General features: G+C 40.4%; 1 protein-coding gene across 2 annotated transcripts in view; it reads right to left on the reverse strand.

The window, feature by feature from the left end:
* STAG1 (STAG1 cohesin complex component) overlaps positions 1 to 24,865 on the reverse strand; it is a 163,874-nt gene that overhangs the window by 23,177 nt on the left and 115,832 nt on the right. For both annotated transcript variants that reach the window (XM_058843430.1, XM_058843429.1), the window contains 12 exons: positions 24,092 to 24,190; positions 20,623 to 20,702; positions 18,769 to 18,876; positions 16,432 to 16,546; positions 14,013 to 14,130; positions 12,833 to 12,936; positions 9,954 to 10,046; positions 9,743 to 9,832; positions 9,359 to 9,562; positions 7,875 to 7,945; positions 5,589 to 5,676; positions 4,107 to 4,187 (listed from right to left, as the gene is read on the reverse strand). In XM_058843430.1, coding sequence (XP_058699413.1) covers positions 4,107 to 4,187; positions 5,589 to 5,676; positions 7,875 to 7,945; positions 9,359 to 9,562; positions 9,743 to 9,832; positions 9,954 to 10,046; positions 12,833 to 12,936; positions 14,013 to 14,130; positions 16,432 to 16,546; positions 18,769 to 18,876; positions 20,623 to 20,702; positions 24,092 to 24,190 — 1,251 coding nt within the window. The remainder of the gene's footprint in view (positions 1 to 4,106; positions 4,188 to 5,588; positions 5,677 to 7,874; positions 7,946 to 9,358; positions 9,563 to 9,742; positions 9,833 to 9,953; positions 10,047 to 12,832; positions 12,937 to 14,012; positions 14,131 to 16,431; positions 16,547 to 18,768; positions 18,877 to 20,622; positions 20,703 to 24,091; positions 24,191 to 24,865) is intronic.

Consider the following 24,865-nt stretch of genomic DNA (forward strand, 5'->3'; position numbering starts at 1 on the left):
GAACAACCTCCAAGCAAATGTGAAGAACCTACATAATGCACATGCAGTGTTTTCCTTGCTGAAATGTTTTACTGATGCTGGCTGCTCAGCCCATGTGTCTCTGTTCTGGTTTTAGCTTTTCTTATGTTTCCTGCCACGAGTTCTCGTTGCTCTGTGTTTACTGCAGAGCCTTTTTGTGGTCCATATGTTCTCCCTGTGCTGGTTCACAGCACAAGATAGGACTGTCAGCATGCCCAAGCACCCTGACAGTTCCTAAAGCTCTGAATTTCTCATCACTTCCAATGGAGTGAGTGGGATTTGCTGATATGGACACTGAAGGTCTGTGCACTCCTTCGCCTTCCTATTCCTGATCAGTTTTTCTCTGATGATGCAGCCATGGTGCCACTGCATTACCCTGCCATTACAGAATCAGTAGGACAGATCTGCTCTGTTCTAACCCACAGCTTGCCATTAATCACCTCTCTTTTTTCCTGGATATAAATCTTCCATTTGGCAGCATTAAGATGCCTCTTTTTAAAAGTTTTAAATTGTATTTTGTTCACCAATCAATCTGTACCATCCCCATTTTCAGGGCCTTCCCAGATGACTGACAAACATGACCCTTTTTTAGCAGAGAACAGATCTCTCCCAGAATGCATCAGAAACTATTCCACTGTGCAAGGATTGCTCACCTACAATTTTTCTTTAATATATGGATCAGTTTTGAGCTACTGAATATGAGCTACATTAAATTCAAACATGCACCTGAAATGCAATGTGGTATCGATGTCTTACAGACATTGGTGTTTCAATTAGTTTTCTTCTCAGTCAAAAATGCAACCTTGTCAACAAGAAATTAATGTGTTTCTTCCAATCTTAGCTGTCGGCCCTTCAGCCTTGTACCAACTGTGTTGTCTATCTCCCACTCCAAGATTCTACCTAGAATCTAACTGATTATGCCAAGCCAATCAGTTCACTGTTATATAATCACCTGATTCAAGCACTGGGATTACAATCACTTTCATGCTTTCTACTTTCTATCACAATTACCATCCATTTAGATGTTCATGAATTCAAGAGAGAAACTAAAATCTATGGAAAAACCTACATGCAGGTTAAAAAGGGAATGAGTGTGTCTCCCATTTTTCTTTCTGTCAAAGTGACTAACAGGCAGGTACATGGAATTTATTACCCTCTCTCCTGACAGCATAGCATGATAGAGATTCATACTGAAAAGTTACAGACAGCAGGAGAAAGCCCAACTGAACAGTGCAATGGAGCCATCTGGAACTCTTCTGAACATGGAGAAATCCCCAGACTACTGAAGAGTGGGGATTTTTTTTCAACAGAGAAAATGGGAAGAAAAAAATGAATTAGATTTCAAAGCCTTTGAGCATTCTGGGGTGCACAGCCCAGGCTCTTGAGGTGTGAGTACCTGATCTGCCTTCAGCAGCAAAGCTGCTATGAAACCACGTTATCATCCTGTTGTGGCTGTTAGACAAAACCACGGGGTCACAACTCTGCAATTTAACTGCTCCATGGCAGGAACTGGAATGAGCTGCTGAGAGCAAGGACTGGAGTCTGTGCCACCACCCAAATCCAAACCAGGGTGTGCAAAAGACCCATGTCTACAATTCTTCGGGTACTTTATAGCTTGAAATTAAAGCTTGACTTTCTCCACTGAAATAATTTTAAAATGCTGTACTTTTGCTGTGCTCATCTCCCAAACCCCATCCTCTTCTCTGTATGTGCTCACTGCTTTTCCTCTAAAGTACTTATTATTTGCAGTATTAACTTCACAGTGTTGAAGAACCCTCAGCTTCCAACCGACTGTGGAAAATGGTCCAACCTTTTGCATCTTGTGGCTTTTTTCTTCCCTTCAGCTTTTTGTGTCTTCTGTCATCATGCCCATATAAATACGAAAAGTCACCAAGTCACCACATTGTTCTTTAAATCCCTTAAATCCCCTCTCCTAAGTCCTCTGCCCACTAATCACACTCCAATAGCCATGCATTTGGCTGCAGCTTACTCACATCTGGCTCACCTCTGTCTTGCCTCTCAATGTTTGCTCTAGTTATGCTTTATTTTTACTATTCTAGGTTTTAGAACTGTATTTTTCTGCAAATATTTCCTTCTCAGTACATACACATACAGTGCAAAGTACAATGTCCTGGGTACCTGGGACATGGCTGAAGAAATCCAGCTGGAAACAGTGCATGTTCTAATCCCCAAGTCTCTTGCCTCAAGACTGTACTTGCTCCCCGAGACTGACAAATGAGAGAACTCCAGGGGACAAATTACCAGCTTCCTCTGGAACCTCCCTCAAACCCCTTTCCACCTGAGGAGGAGTTTTCCTCCGTGCTACAACAGGCTGCTCCCACAAGCTATGGAGGATAAGCTTTCTTCCCCCAGTACAGTGCTGGTTACCCCAAAGAGCACCAGTCTGCACAAGCAGCCCACACAGCCTCAGCCTCCACTGAGTATGGAACAGAGGGAGACTGAAGGTTAAAACATCAGACTGTGGATATTTCGAGTCTTACACATTTCATTTTTTCATGCTACAGCTTTCCTTTCAGTATGCAATTTTTCCTTTTCAGATTTTAGACACCAAGATGACTCCACAGAACACCCTTCTCTCCACAGGCTAGCTTGAAGAAGTGCTTCAAAATAACTCTGCCCCAACTGTCTGCTGTATTTAACTCACAAAATCTTTGTTATTGGGCAGAGAATTTGGACTTCCTTAAAAATTCAAATAATCACTAATTATCACCCTTCTGCTAAAATGTCTTTGATACATTTTTATGATGATAAAAATGTATCAAAGACACTCCCTTTGGCTCTATTTACAAATTATACTGAACAGTGAGGGGCAACCTGCAGAGCACCTCCTGGTAATAGCCTGGAGAAACAAGAGCTCTGTGTATCTTGGGGAGGGGACTTCAGTAACCTGTGACCAGCTAAGAGCAAGTTTGGAATTTGTAGGTGTTCATTAACATTATAGAAGTGTCCAATATTCTGGTCCTGTATTCTGTAGAGCTGATAGTTATCCCAGAGATGTGCTGTACTCGCTGTTAGTCAATTATGTACTGTTAATAAATCAACGAGCTGACCTGATCCTAATTAGATTTAAACAAGAGTTGAGCTTTTCCCTGCCACACACATGGAGGCTCGAGTCCAAAACATCTGGACCAGGTAGGGAGCCATGATCAAGAACATACCCAACAGCTGTAATATGAGGTATTCCTCATACAGAAATGCCTGAACACAAGACAAAAAATAACTTCATTCCAAACAACTCGGTTCCCAGTGTATGCCTATGGTTGTCAGGTATGACTCCACCACAGAATCAGTACAAGATACAAAAAATACTGAGCAATTCTGAACTGTAGCCAGGGAATTCACTTTGAAGGAAACCTAACCAGAATTCCCCATCCCACCTGCAAACTCCCTGCAATAAAAGGTACGCCTGATGGATGCAAAGCACATGTGAAAAAATGTAAAACTTACCAAGATACTTGTACTTGTTTCCATCTTTTATTCCTATACTTAGAACTCCAAAATGTTCATATACTTTATCCTGTGTATTGACTGCCTAAATGGGACCTCACTAGGTGAAACAGAGCAGCTACTACTGCCAGCATGAAGTCAAACAAATGACCCAGCTGGCAGCAGATGAACATTTCTTACAAATCAATCCCTCCATCTCTGATCTCTCAGTCTGGTTGTTCAAGGCAAAGCTAAAAAATCATCTTTGAAACATGAGCCTGGGAACAAAAACTCATAAATCCATGGGATACAGAAAATCAAAGACTTAGGATTAGTTTTATGACATATTATAAATTCTCTCCATTTTAATCTTTTATCTTCCTTCCCCACTAATTCTCCTCCTAACTCTCTTACTACCTCTCTGCTCTCACCTCTCCTCTATAGGTACCGATGACCTTTTCCTTCCCTGTCAGAGTTTACCTGATTTGTATCTAAATAGAAACCAAGCAATTGCTTTCAGCTTGTCTTCTGCTTTGTAATCTTCTGCTTTTATCTCAACGTTACATAGGAATCAGGTGTAATACTTTTCTAGCTAAGCTGGGTTCTGTCAGTAAAATCTGTATGATCAAATGGTCACTTACTTTGGAAGGAGAGCCCTCAGTGATTTTCACCAGCTGCCAGAGAATAGAGTAGTGGGAACACTGCAGTGCCTGGACAACGATCTGTAACACAAGAACACACAGAATCTCAGCATGCTGCTAACAGCAGGCACAGCAGGAAGTGTATGGAAAATCTATCATGCATTTTGTGGTGAAAAGACAGGAGCAGCTCTTAGAACTTTTTCTTTTCAAGGGCATCACGTTATTCCTTGGTTGGTTTGGTCCAATAAGAAATCAGCCTACTAGAGGCAAAAAAAAAAAATACTGTGTAAATGCTGGGAAACACCAGAAAACTGTGCACTGAGGTACAGCAAGAGGGGATGTGACAGCGTGACAGAAGTACAACCCAACATCTACATCTCTCAGGTCAAAAGCATCTGTTTAAATACCTCTAAACCTAGCTTCACTATTAAACAGCCTGGAAATCTGTTCCACTGTCAAATGAACACGTAGTCCAATTGCTAAAAAAAGGGAGAAAATACAACTTGTCCCATGGAGAAGACCAGAGTCATATCCATGGTGCCCAGGAAAGCATCCATGGTGTCTCCTGAACAGTTCAAATGCAAATTACGTGCTACAAGTGCCAAACTCCTCTGGGATCCCTGCAGGAAGAAATACTGAACAGAATTCAGATTTCAGGACCTTTCCCCTAAGATTTTATGAAGGCATTTGGAGAGCCACACACTGTCAGACCCAGAAACTGAGGATGGCTGGCAGCTGCATGGACAGGTTTTATCTGCCAGCCCTGTCCCTCCAGGTAGCACAACTCCAGCATGAAGCAGCAACTGCAGAGAGGACTTTCACACACTGTGTGACAATGCTTCCTCTTAGGGTCCTTTCTACAAAATTCTGATTTAGAATTTCATGAGAATTAATTTTTTTCTAAATGAAGCTGAGCTAAAATTAACAACTGACTTCTAACTGAAATCAAATCAAAACTTAAAATGTGTTTAAATGCTGAAGTAGGAATTCTGCCATTTAAACAGGAATCATGGGAGAATATGAGATGGTGCCTGTGCTCATCCATGAGAAACAAAAACTCTGAGAGAACAAAGTCCAATATATGTTCACTAAAAGAACTCCACTAGGATGTCCTAATTTCCTGGTTTTTATTAGCTTTCATCTAACCTCCAATGCACAATAATAATTTGTGATAATACTGATTGCAGCCAAGGCTTACAGTGTTGGGTTTCAGTGTAAACACCAGGATTGATGCACTGCTTTTCAGAGTCAGGAACATTAGCTATTCCCAACTTTACAGCTGAAAAAGGTGAGGGAAGGAGCTCAAAAATCACAGAATCCAAGGTTTTCCACCTCTTAGACAGCACTTGACTCCACTATAAATTTCATTCCAAGCTCTTTTTTCCTACATCACTGAAGTGCACTGAACTTTAGAATTTCTGTACAACCAGACCCTTCAGAACCTTGGACACCCAAGTGATGCAGTACAGGTGTTATGGGTACCTGTTCTGGCATAGCTCCGTGTTCAATTCCAGTTCTCAGCAATCTGTAGCAGTTACTGAACAAATCCCATTTGGTGAGATCATGAGCACTGGAACGAGAGGAAATAAAGAGGGATTAATTGTGTTCCTGGAACCCCCAGCTTTGGTGGGAGCTTTGGTGGTTTCTATGCCTGACCAAGCAGCTGCACAGCAGCTCACTCCATGCTAAAAGCACAAACCAGGTTTTCTGATAATCCAGGAAAAATGTTTTATTACATGGGAATTTTGTAGGGAGGAGATAAACTTTCTCCATACCATACACCTGTAAAGACTACTTAAGTGTAGCTGCTTCTTCACTCTCTCTGAGTTATCTTTCCGCTTTTGGAAACACTGACAGAACTCCAGAAAACCCTTCCCTGGCATTGCAGCAGAAACTACAGCCAAACTCTGTCAATATCTACTGAATAAAAATGGCTTTAAGCAAAATAAAGTTGTATATTTTTCTACTGTCTCATTTGGAGAAAAAATAATACACATTACCACTAGATATTAAATACCCTGAATATCTGAAGTGAGACAATAGGCATGATAACACATGGACATGAGATAGAGATGGTGGTTGCCATCCCACTCACTGTTCCACATTTCAGTTGCACCAACCTGATTTCATCAGTGAGAGGAACAAAAGTGACATTAGGAACAAATACTCTACAGCCTTACAGACCTCAACAGCTCGTGAAATGGTTTTTTAATAGAGAAATGAGAAATACAGAAGAAATGGAAAAACAGGTTGCCTGAAAGACAAAAACCCTCTCTCAGCAAGTAAATTTAAGTTTAAAGCATTTTTCTGCAGTGGAAATAAACTGAGATAATTTGAAAGAGTTTATAATATGTCTATAAAAGAGCAAACTAGCTCAGAATAATCATAAACTTGCTGACTGAAATACCCACCTGGAAGAAGGGATACTGAGACTGAATTGGGACTCTCAACTGGATGCAGCAGCCTTTTGCATCTGATTCATCCCAGCACCTGGATCACTCAGCCAAGCTCACTCCTCCCATGGCTGTGCCTGCCCTGGGTTAAATCATTAACTGCCCTGCTCAGCCAGAAGGAATAACTCTCTAGAGTTCCAAAAGGGACTCAATCAAGAGATTGAACTCAGGACTGGGAATGTCCAGGTCCTGCTGGAAGCTCTGCCATGAAACACCTCCCACGCTGGAGTGTGTTAGCTGTGGAAAATGTCACTGGTAAGAGCTTCCCAGAAAACACATCAGAGTGCACTGTGCACCCCAGGGCTGCGCCATTAAAGCCAAGGTGTACCTTAACTTCCAGCTCAAATCCACAAATATAAGAATAGGAAAACTTAAAACAAAATATTGGAACTAAATATGCAAAAAGTGAAAACATACTGTGTGGACTTAGATGGTCTTTGAGGTACTAAAATAAAATGTTTCATAGATAAATTAGAGGCTGCCAGAGAGCTGCCTCTGACTGGTGATATTAAGCAAAGAGATGTTGCTTCAATAAATCACAGGGTTGCCAGCAAGGCAGAGTGGTACCTCCTTAATTACAGCACTGTAATTAAAGCAGTAAAGTCTCCTTGGTGTGCAGAGGCAGATATCTGCACAGATTATCCTACAGAGAATACGAAAGGAAAAACTGTCTCGTTCCTGTTTTTTCAGTTCGGAAATTCCTCATCAGGCAGCCTGCACAGGGGCCATGCCCCCACAGCCGGGGGCACTCAGCTCCCTGCCCTCAGCCTGGCCTTACAGCTGAGCTCAGGAAGGGCTCTTCAGCTTCCAGAGCTGAAAAATTCACTATGTAACTATGTACAAGTTACACACAGCTTTTCAACTGCAACTTTCTTAAAGCACAGCCTCTGCACTACAGTTAGCTATATTCTGGTACCTCTTTATCTCTTTTGAGCTGAAGTAGCTCAAAGGCATTGAGAAACAGCTTCCTGCAGGCTCTCTTAAGCTGAGCCCCAAAGCACAGATGGCAGAGAAGTGTCCCTTGTGCTCTGACTGTGCCATGCAGAAGAGCAGGACCTCTAGTAACTTACTCATGGGTGTAAGGGCATTGGCTGCAAGGGAGGGGTGCCACTTGAAAATCCCATCTGCAAAGGTTATGGCACAAACTGAGCAAGGACAGATCAACCCAAACAGTTCTACTGACAAACCACCAGTCATTCCTCCATCTCCACTTCAGATTTCAGGCCATGTGATCTCCTTTCCCCACACCTGACACTGCTGATACTGGAAAGGATAAAATTAGCATCACAAATCTGTGAGGGAAGACAACACCCACTTGTGAAAGGATGTCAACCTCTTCAGTGTGGAGAGCACATTGTATATGTCATCATCATCAGCTTCTTCTCCCTGCAAAGGAAAGGCAATCCATGAGGAGAGCCCAGCAGTTCAGCCCAGTACATTACTGCACAGGCAGGAGCAGCTTCTTAGGGGTTTATACCAATATGAAAACTGCCTCCAACTTTTTCCAGTGACTTTTATGTAGATTCCATAATATTTAAATAATGCCTGCACAGCACTAAAAAGTAAGATCATCTAACAATATTCAGCATTATCACTGTGTTAATATCCAAACCCATATCCGTATCCTCTATGGGTAGAAATCATTCCCAAGACCAAAATCAGAGTTCTAGCTTATTTTACAAAAAAGGACTGAACCACCAGCTTTAATCACCAGCTGATGAACATGCTACAACATAATTTTAGTACTTTTTTAAACTAAACAGCAAATTCTCTTAGAGAATCAAGTAAAAACAAGGTATTTCCAACCCTAATTTTCCCAGCAATTTTCTAAAATAAGAAAAACTGCCAAACTACTACAGTGCCACATCTCCTCTGTGTTGTGGAAGGTTTCCTGCATGTGCTGCCTTTTCACTAATGCACATTTCTGCAGCTATACAAATATTTTAATTTATTCTGCAATGTGACAAGGCGTATTTACAGTGTGCCTGTATGTAACACATTATGTAAAAAATAGGAAAAGGAAAAAGGCGTTTTTTAATATGCCATTCTAAATCAGGGACTTAGCTTATCTTTCTCTAAATGTACACCAAAATTAAATGTATCTGCCACAGCACAGTGCATGACTACAAGGAAAGAAAAAGGTTTATGCAGCTCTCATGTTTTGTTTAAAAAGCATGAAAATTACAACAAATTAAGTAGTGCTATACAAAGTTAAATTGCTTCAAAGGAAGAAAAAATTAGTACAGTTTCTATTCGTATTTAATGGATTCTGTCTTTCGCATTTTGAAGAGTAAATTCTTACAACTAAATCCCAGGTAATTCCAGGTTTCAGACCTGGATCTTTACTCTTTCCAGGGCTCTTTTAATATGCCATTATACATATTTTCTTAAATCCTCTCTTCCATTCTAAACATAATCCAATCTTCATTTTGCTGCCCGCATATATATTTGGGACTACTGGAATCACTACAAACATTAATGTAAATACAACTTCCTCCGCATTTTCCATTATCTTTCACCCATCCATCCATTAATTCCTTATGTGGACTGTTTTGACACTCAACTAAATTTTCAGAAGCAGGACTGTCCCACAGTCTTAGTCTTCATCAATGATTTGAAGGCTTAATGGCTACTGTAAGGGACTTTCCATAGGGAGAAGTAGCTCCAAATAGTTATGAAATTGCTGCTGCTGCAGTTCATCTTCAGATGGATAATTTCATGGCTTGCTAAGAATATTTTTCTGTAGCCTATCCTAGCATATTTTAGGCAGTTAACTTCAATAATTTTAAGAAAACAAACCTCCTGCAGTAGATCCTCAACAGAATGGTTAAATCGATCCACAAATTCATCAATAAGTTGGCTGTGAGCTATGTCAACTCTGTTCTGGATGGTGTATTCCTCACTGCAGAGGATGCTGTAGGTTTTGCTGCAGGCTTCCAGAACATCTGATTCCACATGCTTTTCCACAACAAACTTAATCTGCTTCAGTAAGGCATCCAGATGCTGCAGAGCAGAAAAGAACTTCAGCTTTCCCCTCAATGGGACAACGACACTGAGCAAAGCCACTGCCAGAACACCCAACCAAGGCTGCATTGTTCACGTGCCAAACAAAGGCACAGCACTGTGGGGCTGAACAGTGGTCACACCTGAGAGCAAGCACACTTCCTGCCCAAGGCACCATACCTTTTCCATTCTGCCTGTGCTGTAGATTTCCAGGTCAAAGTACTGAGGGATTTGCAAGAGGTTTGCAACCTTCTCGGCGTCAGCGGAATACTGGAACATCATGGCAACAAAACAAAACAGGGAAGTAAAAATAAACTCCTGCACTACAGAATGAAAAAGTTTAAAGACAGCTGTAAATCCCAGTGAAAGACTGATTTTGTTGAAACTGTACCTTTGATAGCAGCATGGGAAGTGCAATAATGAAATGCTCAGTCAATTTATTTCTGTCATCTATCTGAGTTTTTCTTTCTTTTGCTGTTAAGACCTGGAAGTGATCAAACGTAACTACAGTAAATAAATTTTCTGCATATAGCATTCATTAACTTTTCTGAACATTGATTACAGACAAAAACATGCAAGTGTATTTTTAATAAATCAAAAGAGGAGGGAATAAAAAACTCAAAACACATTTGGGCTGAAGAGTGATTAAGTGGGAGGACCGTGTGTCCTAAGAAGCTGTGATTGAAAAGGAAAACACCGTATCACCCAGCATGACATTGTCTCCACACATCAACATCTTTTTAAGACTGAAATTCAAATATAACCCAAGTCAGTGGAAGTTTTGCAATTGCTTCCAACTGTACTGAACTCTGGCTTTCACACATTTAACCAAGTGTTAATGTAAAACCTCAGGGCAAACTGAAGTATAATTAAGAAAACCAAAACCAAACCACACTGTAACAATGATTTTCATTAGCAGATTGATGGCCTCCTCTCTTAAGTGGAATGGAATTCTCAGTGAGAATGTGCATCCAAGTTCACAGTGAGGTACTGGAGCACTAATGCTGTCAGAACAAAACCCCCTAGAAAGAGTGACCAGAGAGACAATAATCAAACCAGCATGCTTCATAAAAGCTCAGATCTGGCTTCCTGGCTTCAGGAAAGAAAAGAATACGTTTGAAAACAAATAGTGATAATAAAATACTCAAGTTAGTTATTGATTCACCTACAGCCAATCACCCAGACTGCACAGTAACGGTTACAAGGTAAAGTCAGAGGAGAAACTATTTCACAAGGTGGGTGCTTAATTAGCAATCTGTTCCCCTTTCAACTCAGAGAAGAAGTCGGTGGGATCATGAGACAGGACAAATCTCCAGTGACAATTACCATCCCACAGCTCATGGTCTAACTGAAAAGAAGCAAAAGCTAAGTGTCACCCCTACGTGGCCCTCCAAGAGAGAAGCAGCAGCTGGACAAAAGGCATGTGCCTGGATGCCAGGCACTGTGCCAGCATGAACCCAGAACAGCCATGGAAGCGAGGGGGAATGGATCAGTGACCAGGACCACTTGCACAGGGCTTGGTGCAGGGATGCCCCAAAGCAGCCTCAACCCCTCCACACTCACCAGGGCAACACCAGCCAAGCTCAGAGCAGTGCAAACCCAGGTCAGAATCCCAACCCCGACAGCCCAGTCATGTTCTGGGACCAAATACTGCTGTTCCCTGGCAATGGGAATTGATCTGGATCCCCAGCATGACTTCCAGGCTCTTTGGATCATCCTTCAGAAGGTGGAATTTGTTTTACTGATCTGTTCTCTTTAGCTCCAAATACAGACATTGAAAACTTAACACTAAGCAATTTGCTGAACTTCAGGGAATTGAGCTGTAGATCTCTTGAGAAAGAGAAGATACCTGGAAAGTTAATACTGACATTATTTGGTGCTTCAGACAGAAAACATCAACACCGTATTTTTTTAAAAAATAAATTTAAAGGTCACTTTGACTGCTAGAAACACTTGCAGCTTGAGACATAAAAAGCTATGCTTACAATACAGTTTTCATAACAAAAGATAAGATATGCTTGTGTAAATTTCAGTAAGTGCTTTCATGGATTCCCTCCTTAACCCTGAAATGTTTTAATAAATTTGGAATTCCTAAGAACGTGCTTTATAAATTAAGGATCATAAAGCATGTTTAAATTGATGGTTTCTTGGAGCTTTTCCTGGGATGCTGTTTCTGGACATGAGACTAATCTGCTCTGGCACATAAAAAAATTAAGAAGTTAAGTAACCACATTATTTTAGCAATAGAGAATGCCAAGACTCTTCAGATTTCATCTTTATTAAATCTGTGGCTTTAACAAACTAGTTATGATTATTTAGAATGGATGCTAAAAGAAGTACCATATGTTCACGTGGGTTTATTCCATTTTTGTCTATCCTAAATAAGATGGGGACTACCAAAAATCAGGGGAATATGTTTAAGAAACTGAGACTGATTTGGAACATGGATGCTGTATTTATGGAGAATACAGCTGAAAGCCTGTTATTACCCTGATCCTGTGACTTATAATGAAGTGTTTAAAACTGCATGCCCAGCCTTAGGAATGCCCTTCCACTGGTGCTCAAACTGTCACTATAAAATAAACTGAAAAGGCAGTTTGGCCAGAATGTAAAGTTCTGAAATTTTTAGGGCACTCAGTGGAAGAGGCCTACGAGAATGGATCCCTAAACCCAGAGACACATTCAGACTGGTCCCAGTCCCACCCCTCCTGCTCAAAGTGGAGCCAGCCCTGGAGTCATCCTGGAGGATCAGGGCTTTGTCCAGTCAGTTCTCAAAAACTACCAAGCATGGAAAGGGCACCAACTCCCAGTACCAGTTCCAGTGCTTAAACACCCTCATGATGAAGATCCTGGTGACTTTTGTGCAAATTTTATGTTAATATTAGCAGCACATTTGTTTTTACCAAAGACAGCCAGAGGTAGTCTGCTCTGCTCCTACACTTTCCACTCTAATCTAGCTTTAACATTAGGGGCTGATGATGTGGGTACATTACAAAAATAAGGCAGGGGTTTGATAAAAGGAACATCCAAAAATATAATAAAAAATACTTTTAAGCTGTAAATTTATATTGCTTAACTTGGCAATGCAAACTCCCAAATCAAAGAGAAAACCAAACATGTCCAGAAACAGAATTTCTAATATTTTTCTTAGAAGTGTTCAGATGAAACAGCAAACACCAGTGAAAAACTCTGCTGCAGGAATGCCCAAATGTGGTGTTACAAGTATCTCCCATGCTCTGGTGACAGCCAGGCAGCTGCAGCCCCACTCACCCTCTTGCCAGTGCCCCTGCCCACGGGGGGATGTGCCTCGGCAGCCTGTCTGATGGTGCACACCATGAGCTCAATCAGAGCACTCTCCTGCCGGTCCGACATCGCTGCGGGGAGAACAGAGCATCACTGGGGACACGTCTGGGACAGCAGGGGAACACACAGCAGCACACAACACCGCACACAAGGGAGCTCTGTCACATTTATCGAGGCTCTCCTGCCTCCTCTTTCATTTGCCTTTTGCATCATCTCAAAATGGACATGGCAGAAGTGAAAGAAGCACAGAGAAATGTAGGCTGGAGAAAAGGATCAATGAAAGGGAACATAAGGAAGATCTACAAAATAAGGCAGAGTCGTAGAAGACAAACAGTGACAGACAATTCACTATCACTTCCTCATAAATTCTCTGCTCTTTGGCAAGTGCTTCTGCTGACATTTGGAGGATCAAACCCCACTAGGCTAAGGAAAAACAAGGAAGCAAAGTGCCTAATTTCCTAAGGATATTACCCTTTTGGTAGCAGCTGCATACCAAAAGGTCAGCTTTTGAAGCATGGACATGATGAGCACACCTTGCCAGCAACATTCATTTTTCAAACACCTAAGCCTTGTGAAGGTTCCTGAAGCAGGAGAATCCTGAGGAATTACAAAGGATCTTGAATGACACTCATTAACCTTAGGGATGCTTTGCCCCCAGCCTCCCTGGCTATTTTGTGCACCCAGGTCTATTATTAGCAAAAGGAAATCTGAAACTAATGGTGAAATATTCCCCTCTGGCTTTTCTCCTGAGAATTCATTGTGTTCACATTGCCTGGAAAAGTCCCATATTTAACTAGCATCACCTGAAGTGCTTGTTTGTTCAAAATTCTGTTAGTTATTTAATTTATTGAAATAGTTATTTAAACATTCAAGCAAAATCAAGTATTATCCTTTAATATCAGGGAATCAGAGTACAGCAAACTTTTTGACAAAAAAAACCTCCAGAGTACAAATAAAAAGAAAAATACACTACAAACTGCTGCTTTTGAAGGAAAGTACATTAAAAACAGATTAACCCAAAATCTTCAAATATGCTTTCCAAACAAACCACAACATAAAAAGATCTTTTGCTATGGGTGGCAGAGGTATTTAAGGAATAATTAACAATACTGTGCAATATCAAGGAAGCACAGGATTCAGCCAATACCTTCTTCTCCTTGGACTGGCTCCTCCAAGAGCAATTCTGTCATACATTCCCAGTCTTTCAGCAGTTCTTGAGAGCTCTCCCACAAGCTGTCCACCAAATAGGCTGCATGTTCATGCAACTAGAAAATCCAAAGCAATCATCAGTACAGCTCTTGGTGTAAGCACCAGTTCTTCAACTTTCACAATCACATGGCCACAGAGTGCCTGGGCATGCGTCTTATGTTAGTTGGAAAGAACATTCAGTTTGAAACTAATTCAGGAAGGTTTTTTGAATGACTGAATTTCTGAATCCCAACTGAATGACATCAGTGCAGTGGGGTTATGTTTTAATAGAAATGAAATAAAACCAAACTGAGCTTCTTTGCACAAAGCTCCTTGTTTGTGAAAAAATCTTTCCCGGAGTTTTGACCTAGAAGCTGTAAACTTACCGTCCCTCACTTTCTCACTGCATTATAAAAAGGAGAGATGGTGAGGCATGAGAGTTGTATTTGTTTTGAACAAGCAATTGGTTTTCATACATGCTGCTATGTGCTCATAAAAAAAGAGTAAAAACCTTGGTGATTTAAGGGCATATAGATTTAACACTAACTTCAACTGCAAAAAATGTTTTTATGTGAATTAACACAACTGTTGTAAAGTGAGAAAAATAATCCATAGGCTTCCGCTGTTTTCTAAACTGATCTTTAACTACTACCAACAAGTAACAAGCACAACGTGCAGTTTGTGGTTGCCACGGACTGACTCCTTAGCTAGAAAACATCTCCAAGTACAGAGAAGGAGGTGTCAGTACATTCCCCTCCTCTGTTTCTGACAGCTTTGAGTAAAATGTCACAGAGTAACTGCTGCTGGGCAAGGTTCAATCACTAGATTGCACCCCCAGGCTGCAGCGTTAACTTGTCCCACCCACATGCAAAGTCCCAATTCTCTTACTCTTTACTAAAATTGGAGTCGGGATATTCTACTTGGTTCCTAACAAGTCTCTCAAAAACAACCATAGCAAAAACTGGCCCTGAGAGAGAAGTGACCCTCAGGGAGCAGCACGGGAGGCCCTTTGCTGGTATTGGCTTTGGGAGTGGAGCAGTTTCTTTTCTCTTCATAAGAACAAAGTCAGTGCTCAGTAACTCCAGTCACACGCACTCAGATCTAAGGTGTCTACACTGTAAAACACAATGAACTGTACAATTTAAGTTTTAAAGAAACTTGAACTAAAAATTCATTCAGGTGGCAGATGGAAGGCTCACATAGGTAGTGACATTTCATCCAGATTACTTTGCAGGTTTTATGAGGTGTTTCCAAAAAACAAGAACACTCTACCAAAATTTTGTCCTTCCTTCTCAGCAACTCTGAGTGTTTTCATTCTCACAGTCAAGTCTCTTGTTCAAGGCTTCATAACAATTAAAATAACCAATTTTAGTATTTTTCCTTTTGCTTTTTACCCAAAATATACTGCCTCTATTATATTTATATACTAATATACTTCCTCTAGAGAAACATTTCTGTCATTCCTTTCTTTCACTCTACTTATCAAATCAAATGTAAAATTTTGAACCTTCCCCCTCTATCTTAAGAACATCCTGTACCTGACAGTATCTTCTTCAATTTTCCTCCCTCCACTGCCATTCCCAATCTGTATTACTGTTACTACATGTACCATAAAATTTCCCATATAAATGTCTCTATAAATCATGGGCACAATCCCATCCTGGATGTGTTCATTAAACACTTCATGTCACCACATCTATGCTTGTTTTCCTCATCCTCCAATGTTTCCAAGATGCATCTGCATAAAGCCCTGAAAGATCTCATCTCATCTCATCTCATCTCATCTCATCTCATCTCATCTCATCTCATCTCATCTCATCTCATCTCATCTCATCTCATCTCATCTCATCTCATCTCATCTCATCTCATCTCATCTCATCTCATCTCATCTCATCTCATCTCATCTCATCTCATCTCATCTCACAGCTGACTCTGCTCTAAGCTAAGGACCCTCAGGTCCTTCCCACTCTGAGTTCATCTATGATTCTAATCAGAACTGGAGATACTATGCAATTTTTGTTCCATCTTGATTCAAACTATTTTACTCCACAAAGAATAAGTCCAGAGGTGTTCTCCTTGCATGGTTTTGTAAGCAAAGAACCATTTACATTTGTGTGCAGCAATGCACCCTGGCAGCCACCAAAGCACCAGCAATGCAGTGTGAGTACAGTGGGGACATGCATGAGTTAAATAAACCAGGAAGACATTCAGATCAATTTCCTTAATGGACAAGAGAATGGAGGGGCAGGGAAAAGGGCTTACAGTATTTCTGAAAACATTAAAAAAAAATGAAAATAAAGACAACTTATTACTGTATGTTGATAAATCACTATTTAAGTTTTTATTAAACATTTAAATGTTAAAAATTACTTTTTTACCTCACTTTCAAGAAAGAAAAGAACCAACATTCTAATAAGGTTTCCATTTGGGCTATTTCGCCCCCTCCTCTTTGCTAGAGCCTCTTCAGCTTGGGGATCATGTCTGCTGAACAGCCTGAAAATAAGCAGAAGGAGCTCATGGCTATCACAACAATTCTCATTTCTGCAAGAATACGAAGAGCATTCACTCTTAGTAAATTTGTTCATAAAACAGCGCAAGTATCTCAATATTTCTTTCAAGGGAATATTTCCTCAAGGGAAAGAGGGCACAACCTCTGCCTGTCTGAAGAGACAAATTTATCTTCAGTCTTTGAGTTCACAAAGCTGGAAAAATTTCACACAGGAAAAAGTTCTCCAAAGCCTACTTATATTGAAGGCTTTGCAGAATTTTAAGTATTTGCATCACTTGTACATTTTTGCATTTATAACTTACCCAGTCTTACAGTGGAAGCAGCACCTACTGCACCAGTGTGCCAAGAGCTAAGGTTGTATCACTCTGGCTTGGACATGGTACAAGCAAACCTGACATCCATCAAACAGCCAACCTCAGGTACCAGGAGCAGCATCAAAGATAAAACCAGCTCCTACTCATTTTTGGGGTTTTACAGTAAGTGACACACTCTGCACTCAGTTCTCTGATGCATGGCCCATCCCAACATCCTCTCAATGCTCAAATTTTCCAAGAGACCTCAGGTATGCTGGTATAACTCTTACAGCAATGACTGTTTTACTTGGAGAAGTTTGAAAGCTGTTCCTGACTTTTACAGTGAAATCACAAAGCAGATTAACACATGAAACACAGAATTCTGATTTCACTGCTGTAACTCACTGAAGAGAAGGATAAGTTCCACACAAATGTTGTATTTTAGTTAAAAACATTACCTCATCCCCCTGCTTATTTTAACAGATAAGCAATGAACACCTCTGCAGGTGATGATAACTTACAACCTGCACCTCAGGGCTGAGCCAGTGATCTTCTGTATTTGGTCATCTTTTATATCCTCTGTACTGTTTGCTTTCCTTTGCTAAGCACAGAGAGCATGTCTGACGATTATCACAGAGAAAGTGATAGTGAAATGTATTAAATTAGGTGAGATAAATCACACCTCAAGTGCCTGAAATAGATTCTAACTTACTTAACTGGAGATTTTCTTTGGAGAAACCAAGACAAAATTAGTTAAGAATGGGACAATCTTGTCTTCATGCTGTTAGCCTTGAGACACATTTACAGAACACAGCTTAGTATCTCACAAAAGAAGTCAGAATGAAGTTTTTATCCTAAGTGCAGTGAGGTGCAACTATGTCGTTATTTACCTTTGAGGCATTTTTCAAAATTATTTTGTCACATGTTGATTAATAAAGGAATTTTAGTGTATATTTTTAATGAGAACCTAACCCTTTCCAATAACTAGTACAATGTCTTGTTGGTAATGGAGATCTGCACATATATTCCTTGAAACGGACAGTGCTTGATCAGAAAGCTGGAATTCCAAAAATCCATCAATGAAAGCTTACAATTACAATGTGGAGTTGTAAATCCCTAATAAACCATAGAGAATTAGAGCATTGGCAAAGAAAAACAGATGTTTTTGTGTATTTTTTCCTACCTGTATCTTGGCATGAAAAAATTAGACAATCTGGGTTCTAAAAAAATCCTCTATACATGTAATAAAAAAATCTAATGTCACAACCCATGAGGGGAAAAAATCAAATTCCTGCTGAAAGACTTTTAACTGCAAACAATAAAAGGAAGAGGTTAACTCCTGTGATGTGGCAATGCCCTGGTCACAGTTACTGGGGTGATGTGACTCACATCCATGGAAAAGCTGGCTCATGTCCTTTGGAATAGTGAGGACATGAGAGATGTAACATAATGCAGTGTATTTTCAGGGGAAGACAGCGAGTTTAGAAACGAATTTTGTAATTATTGTTACATAAAAACCTCTCAAATTCAAAACAGAGAAATAAACTGGCTTAAAACTTGCTAGAAATTTTGACTGTGTATGTATCAGGTAGATACCCCAGAGGACAGCTCCAATATATGTATCTTATCACACTGGGAATTCAGCAAGTGCTGCAGGACTTAAACCTACTTTAGAAGTTTGTGCAGCCTTTGCTAGGAAATGTTATCTGAATTGTACAGCAAGAAAAATGTATATTCAGTTTCTTCAAGTCCTCAGATCTTGTTTAAACAAGAGAATAAAGTCTGTAATTTAAATTAAATACCTGATTTGCTAAATTGCAATGTTTTACTCCACTGCTTCTTTGCTTTTTGATGTTACCTCTCTAGGAAGCAATCACAAATCTGGTCTTATTCCAGGGCAACTAATGACTTACTTTTTGTGGAGGAATTCCCCAGCTGCTACTGCCACAGGCCGGTGTGCTGAGTACACCAGGTGATAAACATTCTCACAGTCTTCATTGGACAGAGCCTCCTCGCTCCCACTGAAAGAGTCACAGTAACACCTGAACTACAGCAGAGGTTTCATTTCCATCCCACACCTCCCACAGCTCACTTGGACCAGCTACAAAGTTGGTTCATTTCCCACAAAATCCTACATGGTTGAACAAGGACTTCGAGCTTTGGTCCAATTTCAGAATAGAGAAGTATTTAAAGGGCCTGTAAGACTGGAAGTTTCTCTGATTTCCTTCTCCCAGTTGTATCAATAGAGAGATAAAATAATATTATGAAAGGATCAGAATCACTGCCATACAAACCCTCCCCTGCTTATTCCTTTAACCATCACACAAACTTCAATGCACATACTGGAAGATGCCAAACACTCATCAAACATCATAAACTGGAAACCTGGAATCACAGAATCCTTTAGGCTGGGAAAGACCCAGTGCTCACTGAGTCCAACCATTAACCCAGGTCCTCTGTGTTCACCACTAATCCATGTCCCCAAGTGCTACATCCACTTTTGAACACTTCCCTGGGCAGCCTGTCCCAGAATATTAGCAAAAATGATATAAAAATACCAGCACTGTCACAATCAGGATATTACCTCCATCCTTGTTTAGTTGGCATCCATCAGAACCATTTATGTATCAGGACTCTAAATAATTTGGCTTCATACAAGGCATAATTTTAATTGGTCATTCTCCATAAGGATTGCTCCAGACACCTTTTTGGAGTTCCTATCTGCCAGAATATTGCCCTGTGCTCTTCAAGGTGACCCTTCTGGTGCTAAAGACATTTAGCTTTGCCTGTGCTTTCAACAGGCAACCAAAAAGAAAGCAGGAACAGACAAAAAAAAAAGTGCACTGGGTAGTTTTTGACCTTAAAACTTACTGTGTTCCCAAAAATTGCTGATAATGCAGAGATGTGCTCTACACATCATTTCAGATCATATTTGTTATATTTACTTTAAAAATATAACAGTAGATGCAAGATTTAATTTCTTGATAATATTACAAGGCTAATCTCTTTAAAAAAGAGTGACCCAAAAATAAAAAGCTGAAGTATAGTCTTCTTTACTAAGGAAATGATAGTGTAAACTTCATTCAAATTCTGCATGTCCAAAACCATTCTTCTAAGTGGAGCCACTGGATATAAAATATGAAGCAAAACTTCTGTGCATCTGCTTGTAAACCAGATGTTCTTTAATACAGTTTTTAATAAATATAAAAGCCTAGCAGTGCCCCTCCAGGTGCACTCTCATGAGGCTGCTGGGGACAGGCTGGTTCCACATCAGCATGTGGGAGGATGTCTGAGGTGCTCCTTACCTCAGGGGAGCCACTGCATCCCCACATGGAAAAGCCTGGAAGCAGGTGTCCTACCACGTGACACTTTCCAGCTGTGTCAGGAAATCAATCAAATCTCCCTATGCTGCATCTGTGTTACTGCTGGAGTTATTCTAGCAAGTGTAATCCACAGACACTCATTTTGGGAGGACAGTTGTTCTGCCCTTGGCAAAAGGTAGAAATGCCCTTTGGCATTCTTCCACATTATGGATGCACTGATGACTCCAAAACATCCAAACATTTTTGAAACTTTGCCTCCTATATTTCCATTAAATTAAATATCTTACTTTAGCTTCATGTCCATATTATGTGTTCAGTTCAACTTCATACTAAGTGTAAAGTAATACATTCACTTCAATACACAAGCAAGGCACTCAATTCACTCAAATGTTCCTGGTTTAGGTAATTTTCCAAGGGAACACAAGGGTTTGGAGCAGCACTCACTGGAGGATGAGCGTGACCAATCGAATGGCTTCCACAGCAACATCGTACTCCTTGTCCAGGGTCATGGACACAATGCGGTCCTGCAAGGCAACTCTAGGTCAGTCACAGGGCACAACACAGCACAGCCAGCAGGTGGAAAATTCTAGAGATTACAAAATAAATACTTTTTGGGAGAAAGATGTTTCGACTGCATGCTGACAATGAGAGCCCCTCAACATTACCCAGCCTTTTAATGTACCCCTCAGCTGTGTGCCATATGCACAGTGGAACAACAGGAACAAGTGCTTCAACAGTCCTTATCCTTGTGTGTTTGCCAGAAAGGGAGGGAGGAGACTTAGGAGTTACAGCACTGTTCTGGGTTGGATTAATTTAACAGGTCTTTCCTGAAGTCATGAACTTGGGTTGGACAGCAGCAGAAAAACTGCCCCACTTCATTCCCCTGAATGAAAGGTGTAACTTCCGGCTGAGCAAGTTCCAACCCCTATCTGCTCAATCTGCCTTTACAGAGATTCCCTGTACCATTGTAAAGCAGCAGAACAGGGCACAGACCTGTATTTTTAAGCTGAGATACTAATTCTCAGTGTCCCTGAAGATCACTTTTCCTTTCTATATTAGGCTGTGAACAAGGCAGACTGAAGAGGCAATCTCTCCTTCTGCTCCCAGGTTGTGGAGACAGCATAGGGTGAGAGATGAAGCACTCTGGCACTGACTGCAGAGGAGTTAATTCCCACCTTTTCATATGGGGTCAGTTAATGTCTGTATTGGACAGGACATCTTAATGGAAAATAAAAGTCTTCTCTTTGATGGACAAATTTTTGTTTTGATGGACTAAGCTTATTTTCCACCATATCACCTTAGAAACACAAATGCTGGAAAGAACAGGCATTTTTCACAGAAAAAGAGACAGGATCACATCCTTGTCACAGCTCTCTGGAAGATGGTGAAATATTAACACACCAGTACAAGGCACTATGGATCAAATTAATTTATTCTTTAAACAGTTAGAAGACCTCTAGAGAGATTTCTCTCCATTTGAATGGATTGAGCTGAACACTAGCTGAACTGTGCAGGTCGATTAAATTCTGATGAAGAAATATAAATAAGCAGCCAAGGAACTGAAAATGGCAGTTAGGTCAATTATTTTTCAAAGAGGTGGTGGTGGAGTCTGTGGCAGCAAGACATTTAGCTAATGTATCAGAGATTCAAAAAGCATTAATTTGGAACTTTGCTCCATCCTCGTGCCAAAGGCCACATCCCTGACAGCACAGCTGTAAATCCAAGTCCAAGCATTTGGGCCAAGCCAGCTTTTTGTTCTCTTGATGTGGCAGAAACTGAAAGTGATTAATGATTATGTTAAATAAATCTGTTCTCTAGGCTCACAGAGACTTTGAACACACCTTTTCCTCTTACTTTTTTCATAATGATACAGATTTCTGTAGTAAAACCAGCTTTTATGGGACAGAAGAAAAATAAATTCCTAACAAGGCCCCCTTCCTTCTGAAGCTCTTTGACAGAAATTAAAATTCCCTGTCCAAGCCAAGCAGCAATGGACAGGCTAACCTGGCTTCCTTTAAAAGAAATGTCCGTGCTGTGAAAGGCAGAATGTATTTGGGGTTTCATTTCATGTTCCTGTAGTTTTCCTGGAATATATTACAGAGTAACTATTACCCAAAGTGTCCCAAATTGTCCTGAAAGTTTTGTGGGTGCATGGGAGAGGTTCAGCCTCAAAGAAGTCTCTTCCCTTACAAATTATGGGATCCTGACAAAGAAGCATCCAGCATATTTTCTAGTAAAGAGAAGTAGATGAAGGCCCATGAGAGCTTTAGTGGCCTATTCAAAAATAGGTGCAATTACAGAAGCAGCAAATATAAACAAATCTAAATCTGCACAGAGCGAAGAGGAAAAGCAGCAGAGTTGGAGGCTCCATTTTTCTGGTTGTCCTGTGAGGATAGAGGAAACCAGACTTATGGAGGCATTAGAGAAGAAGTTTGAGGTCTGAACCTGTTTGTCAGGTTCTCTCCTACGAGAGGAAATTTTGCCTTTACTGACAGTCCCAGAAAATGGCTTTATAAAATTAGAAGAATGCAGGCTCTTAAGTGGTCCCATAAAATGATCTGGTTTTATCTCCTACTTTAGTCAACTATACTTAGTTCATTTTCATAGATATTTATTTAATCTGCCCTTTAAGATTGTTATCTTAAATGAAGGAGACTATCAATAAAGAGTCTGCTCTATTATATAATTATCATTTGGAAAAAAGCCTTCCTTAATATATAGGCTTTACTGAAGGTTAAGCATCTTTTTTCAGCATCACAAGTGAATGTGGTAAAATGCTGATTATCATGTTTTTATAAATTGTTTACATACAGGAAAATAGGACAAATTTCCTTTTTTTTTTTTTTTTTGTTTTCTAGATCAGACTGGAGGAGTTAATTGTGAAATGGCAGACAAAACCAGTGAACCGGCATAAAATCTACAGGGAGAAGTTTAAGTCTTGTGCACAGTATTCATAAATATTTTAATCTCCACTTTTCTAAACAGAATTTTTTATCAGCATTATAATAATGATTTAAGTTAAAATAAACCAGTCAGCTCTGTTTCTTTTCTAAACAAATTTTTTCATCAGCATTCTAATAAAGATTTAATTGAGATAAATGAGTTTTTCCTTGGGGGTAGCCTTTGCCACAGTAGTGTGTTCTGCAGAACACAAAAGCCATGGGGAGATGTAGCAGCTGACATGGTGGCAGGGCCTGAAAAGTCTCCTCACCAGGCATCCAAAAAAGAGCAGGAACAATTCCACACCCATCCCTCCAGACAGTTCACTTGTACAATAAAGCAGTCAGACCACAAAGTGAATTAAGAGCCACATTCTTACCCAGATATTACGCAAAAAGTTTGTGCTGATAAAAACCCCGTGAATTATCCCCCCCAGCACTTCTCTCCTGAAAAGCCAATCCGGCTCAAGGGGTGTGGAAGCATAATGTGAACTCCTGTTCTGCAGCAAGGCCAGTTCACTGTGTAGAGAGGACTGTGATGCACATCCAAGTGACTCTCCCTCCAAACACAAGCACATATTGAGCTAAAAAAGCTGTGTAACAAACAATCTTTCATTATAGGCTGCTACTTTCAGCTATATTTTAAATTGTGTAATTTAAATTGTGTACATCCTTTTAATTCAATAAATCGAACATTAAATAAGTACAGGCAGATTGAATAAGGACAATATAGAAGCTATAAATAATACATACAGACAAATAATCATCCTGGTTAAGTCTGACAAATCTTCCAAGATAAACCCTGTGAAATGGACTTGGCTTAATTTCAGCATTCAGTAACAGTTTTAGTAGTGCAGTTACAAGCCTCCTCACAAACTAATGACTTTATTCTTAATAGATGTGACTCAAAGACCAAAACAGGATAATGACACTTTTACTTTTGCCATCCTTCCAAAAACTGTATTTCCTCTTACCTTGAATCTATTAGTGAACAGCTCCAGTTTGGGAAACAACTCTCTGTTGGTATACAGACTCTGTAGAGCTTTCAAACACTTCAACCTCACTTCACCTTGCTAAATAAAAAACACTGAGATTAGCTGTCAGAATACTTTAACCAAATGCATATGAATATTAAAAAACATAATACTGTCATTTGTTTAATGTAATTTAAAATTTTATGCAAATGACCAAAGCCAATTTGCAATTTAGCTAAAAACCAAAACCCACATGCAGTCACCTACAATGTTAAGTTACTTCCTATTTGCATATAGAAAGAATTAATGTGTCATCACTTAGACGTCTGTTAGCGCTTCCCTTTCAAGTGGTTCCACAAAAAGATAAAGAATGTAGCAAGGAAATCCAAAACAGAGATGTAGGCTCTCCAGGTGGCTGGTGCAGGCAGTGTTGCTGCTTGTCTTCAGGCAGGAGCCCACAGGCACCTCATGACTGACAACTCGTGCTCACAATCAGCACTCAGGGGCTCAAAATGACTGGGCATGGGCTCAGCAGCTCAACCAGCTACCAGGGCAGGGACACAGGGCACACACATTGCATTTGTTATCCCCAAATGTTTTACATTACATCTCTCACAACAGGACAGCACTGGCTGAAGGATGCAAAAGGTGTGAGAGATCCTCCAGTGGGGAGCAGGCTGCTGCCACATGTGAACCACAGGAGCCCGTGGGAAAAAGGGTGGCTTGTGTCCCTATGTCTGAGCTGTGCTGCTGGCAGCAGCTCATTCCCAACTG

This window comes from Poecile atricapillus, chromosome 8 (genome assembly GCF_030490865.1).
Source record: "Poecile atricapillus isolate bPoeAtr1 chromosome 8, bPoeAtr1.hap1, whole genome shotgun sequence".
Lineage (NCBI taxonomy): Eukaryota > Metazoa > Chordata > Aves > Passeriformes > Paridae > Poecile > Poecile atricapillus.